At 41.7% G+C, this 4470-nt stretch overlaps 1 protein-coding gene across 1 annotated transcript in view; it reads left to right on the top strand.

Moving 5' to 3' along the window:
- LOC103369035 (cathepsin S-like) overlaps positions 1-3604 on the top strand; it is a gene marked incomplete at its 5' end in the record, with an annotated part of 6207 nt that extends 2603 nt beyond the window's left edge. Inside the window, 3 exons of the mRNA XM_008297616.1 lie at positions 822-987; positions 1156-1258; positions 2188-3604. Of these exons, the coding sequence (XP_008295838.1) occupies positions 822-987; positions 1156-1258; positions 2188-2287 (369 nt within the window). The remainder of the gene's footprint in view (positions 1-821; positions 988-1155; positions 1259-2187) is intronic.
- Positions 3605-4470: the final 866 nt, after the last annotated feature.

The following is a 4470-nucleotide window of genomic DNA, read 5'->3' as shown; positions in this document are numbered from 1 at the left end:
GATGGATGGGTGTAAATCAGTGCTTTCCCCACTATATTACTTTTGGATTATGGCTTTCCAAGTTTACAAATCACACTACAATGCTCTTTTTCAAATGGAAACAGTTCAGGAATCCAATGCAAACATAGGTTTACGTTGAACCGATTCTTGAGCGAGACAACAGTGTGGGTGTATGAACAGCAGCATGAAGTTAAGTCCAGCCCTTCAGGCTGCAGACAGCAACACTCTCCTCACTTGTCTGTGGTCTGCTGTTAATGTCTCTTTGGAGCAACAATAAATTAATCGGAGCGGACAACATGTTTGTCCTCCAGGCTTCATCTGGTTCGCTGTTGTTTGTGTGGAGGAGGAGGGCATTTTCTGTTGCAGCCTTCGCGGAGGTGTCGTGGTTTTAATTCAGCCAAAAAATGAATAAAGACTCTATCGGTGATGTGAAGTAGTCTATGCTGTCATGTGGCACCGGAATTCAGCTGCTAAGAAAAGACCAAAGCAGTTTTCTATACTGGGACATGATGGGGCAGACTGTCTGACAAAGTTTTGTTGAGAAGCAGCGAGCTCATTTTCCAAAATCAGTTAGAATATCACCCAGAAAGTTCCCCCTTTAAGCCACTAGGGGGCACTGCAACAAACTCGGGCAGTTTATTATGATTTAAACATATTTATAACAAGATTAAGCCAAATTGAGTCCATTTGTTTAAAGTTGTTTTGCTTCATTCAGTTCTGCCTCGGGCCAATCTTGTACGTCGTATTGCAGCACAACAAAATAGTTAATAGTTATTAGTTTAAACAGACCCTTTAAGCCCTGTTTTGTCCTGTGATTCCAGGAACAACCGTGCCGCTACAACCCCTCGTACCGCGCCGCCAACTGCTCCAGCTACAGCTTTCTGCCCCAAGACGACGAGGGGGCTCTGAAGGAGGCGCTCGCCACCATCGGACCCATTTCCGTTGCGATTGATGCCACGCGGCCCAGATTTACTTTCTACAGGAGCGGTAAAGTCACACAGCATTAGCGACACAGGCGATATCTTTATTTTCTTTCTTTATTTCTTTACTTATTTGAGAAGTTTTCTTTAGCAAGACACTATTCCTCCTCGTCTGCTAGAATAGAGAGCCATGAAAAAAGATGAATATAATCAGATTTGCTCCCCAATATTTCAGGAGTGTACGATGACTCCAGCTGCACCCAGAAGGTGAACCACGGGGTGTTGGCGGTGGGCTACGGCACACTAAACGGACAAGACTACTGGCTGGTGAAGAACAGGTGAGACGTGTTCTGGCCCCACAAACCCCGTTCATTTATAGATCCTGTATATTGCTTCACCGTCACGTATTCTGACAGATCTGGACGAGAAGTGAAACAGGGAAGTATTTTGCTGACGAGTGCAGACTTAAAAACTTCTCTCGCTACCATCAACCAAGACTGTGGGGTTGAAATTATTAGTATGTAGTAGAGAAGTTTCATTAATCGTCACGTAATACATGAAAGATCACTTTTTGAAACCAATTTTTGATTAAAAATACAGTCGTGACTCGATAATCCGACACTAAATGTAAATCCTTCTTTTATGTCGGATAGCAAGGCTGTCGGATTGTCAAGGTGGAGGTCGAGATACAAGGAGGGCTTGATGGGCCACTCCCCCGCCACCGCCATTATCCATGTTTATTTCCGTAAACACTGAGCACGCTCGCTGCGTGTGACGTCGTCGTGTCCTCTTCTGCGCATGCGGGACACTTTTGGGTCGTATGAAGTTCACACAGCAGATCACATACAAGTCGCATTGAACTGGAAACGTGAAGGAAGTCACAAAGAAATCCTCATTGAGCATCAAGTCCTGCAGTGTGAACGTAGCCAATCTGTGGGATTGTTCAGTCAGATAATACGCCGTCATCCTGATTGGTGACATTAAATGTCATGTCGGAGTCACAATCCAAGGCTGTCGCTATGTTAAGGCTGTTTTTATGGGTTCTGTTTGTTTTTCTTAAAAACCTGTCGGATTGTTAAGGGTCGGATTATCGAGTCACGACTGTACATTCAAAATAAATTTCCTTTCTCTGTAAATATTCACCCCATTCATTTCAATGCATTAACATACACTGTATTTGATGATAGATGAATTCATTATCCCTGAAATCTTTCTACTATCCCGTCAGTCATGTGTTTTTTTTTCTTTCTTTTTCATTCTCATCCAGCTGGGGAGCTAAATTCGGAGATCAGGGCTACATCCGGATGGCGCGCAACAAGAACGACCAGTGTGGCATCGCTCTGTACGGCTGCTATCCCATAATGTAGCAACTGAATCTGTTGCAAAGTGAATAATGTAATATCCTTCGTTTTTACTTAAAATTTTTAAATACTAAATTTTAAAAGCAGCACTGCTGGTGCTTTTTTTAAAAAAAGAAAATATATATATATAAATGTATAACTTGTGGAGAAACTTGATTTTTCTCGCCATGTAATCACAGACTTTATTTGTCTTGTCGGACTGTGAGCTTGTTTGTGTCAGATTCTTTAATAAAGAGACGGACGCGCTCTTTGCTGAGGATTAGGGATGCGCGGCCAGTTTGGATTTATGGGTTTACCAGTCGGCCCTGTGTCAACATTTAGGTACAGTGAAGTTGCAGTAAAAGTACGAATCAGATTTTTTTTTTTTTCACCACCACCGGTTTCGGGTTTGTCTGTTAAACCTGCCATAAAAACCGTCTGAAAGGATTCCATTGACTTCTTTGGGAAATTGGCTTGTTGGTCAATTTAGCTTTTACATGTTACGACAGAAGGAAGGCTAAAATCAATACCGGTGTCTCTGGTAAATATCCTGTGAACATGCTGATGTGATGGCAAACCGCATCCCAGCTGCCTCCGGGCCAAGTAACATTGTCTTGTGCAAGAAGAAAAGTATTTTTGGTATGTTTTTATTTTCTCTTATCAAACAACTTTTACCAAAAAAAAAAAATCCCACAGAGATCTTTGAAGGAATAGTTCAGCATTCGCTTGCAAAGATTCGGGAGAGGAGATGGAAACGTACAGTCAGCAGCTAGTTAGTTAAGCTTAGCGCTGAGATCAGAAGCAAGGGGGGGAAGCTAAAAGACCTCCGCCCAAGGGTAGAAAAAATCTGCCTGTCCATCCGAGTGTAAAAACAACAAGTCAGGATTTTATTACAACTTAAGTGCTGGACTATTTTTTTTGACTTGGTGCAGGGAGCTTTCTTTAGAGGTAACCTTTGGAAAGCAGATCAGCTGCTTTGCTGTAGCTTTACAGTTAGCATACAGATATAGGAGCGGTATTGATCTTCTCTCCTGACTGGCTGCACAAAAAAAAAAGGTGTTTCCCAAAATGTAAAACAATCGCTTGAACAGCCGGCTTCTTATGCAGGAAAGGATGAAACTAGTGACGCATCATCAGAAAGCTTTATCGTTAAGACGGGGAGTGTTTCAACCCAACGTCTGCCTTTTAGAAATCCACTACAATTCAAAAGGCAGTTTTGTGGGGAGAATTCGTGGATGCAGTAATGTGCATTAATGAGAAAATCAAACTGGATTTAAATGTGTTGATGGAGCTAAAAGAAGCATATACTGTCATGCAATAAAGTAAAGCTACTGAAGATTTGAATTGATGAACTCTCTCTCGGATGAATAAACGGTTAAAGGTATCGGATAACAGCGTCTTCCAAGAATACCGCCGTCTGCATTTGCCTTTAAAAACCCGGAGAGCTTCCCAGCAAACACCTCCAACAAGGTCAGAAGAAAGTCGACGGAGCGCGGTGTTGGGTTACAAATGAGTCATTTTTATTTTTTTTTTAGTGCAACATCACAACAAACAATTTTCACATGAGGTATTCAAAGGGATTTTTCTTTAGTTGTTGATACAAAATGTCCCACCATGATTGACGTTTAAAGTGTTGTGTATCTTCCTTTTTTTTTTTTTTTTTTTTTTCTTAAAGCCTTTGGTTGGTTAGCCACATTCATTAGTAAGTCTAACACATGGACGAGAATGGCACGATAAAGCATGGTGGGCCGAGTCGGAGCCGAGGAAACCCAGACTCAGTCAAACACTCCCCTCAGCTCGTCCCCGTTTAAAGCTTTTTGTATGGATTTCATTTAATTCCTACTTACAACAGTGGGATCGAACAGTATTTCAACTACACTAAACATTTTTGGAAAAAACAGGGGTGGGAAGAGGGGGGTGGCTTACAAATGTGGAAAAATAGCTTCTTGTCTCCTTTGACCTTTTTTTTTGTTTGTTTTTGGGATGAACGCTTGATTCTTGGGCTTTTCCTGTTACAGCGAGTCGCATGATTCGAGTTTTCAGAAAACAAGGAATAGGCAACGTTGATTACAGCAAGATCCTCCTTGCTTGGATTGTCACCTCCTTCTTCTTTTTTTTTCTTTTTTTTTTGGTCTTGAGAATGATTTTTATTTATATACAGAACAATGGATCAATGGGACACTCTAGCATACTGGACTTCAGCTTTGGCT

Source organism: Stegastes partitus, unplaced genomic scaffold (genome assembly GCF_000690725.1).
Source record: "Stegastes partitus isolate 25-593 unplaced genomic scaffold, Stegastes_partitus-1.0.2 Scaffold1230, whole genome shotgun sequence".
NCBI classification, from domain to species: domain Eukaryota; kingdom Metazoa; phylum Chordata; class Actinopteri; family Pomacentridae; genus Stegastes; species Stegastes partitus.
The sequence above is the reverse complement of the archived record's forward strand: the minus strand, read 5'-3'. Positions and strand labels throughout refer to the sequence as shown.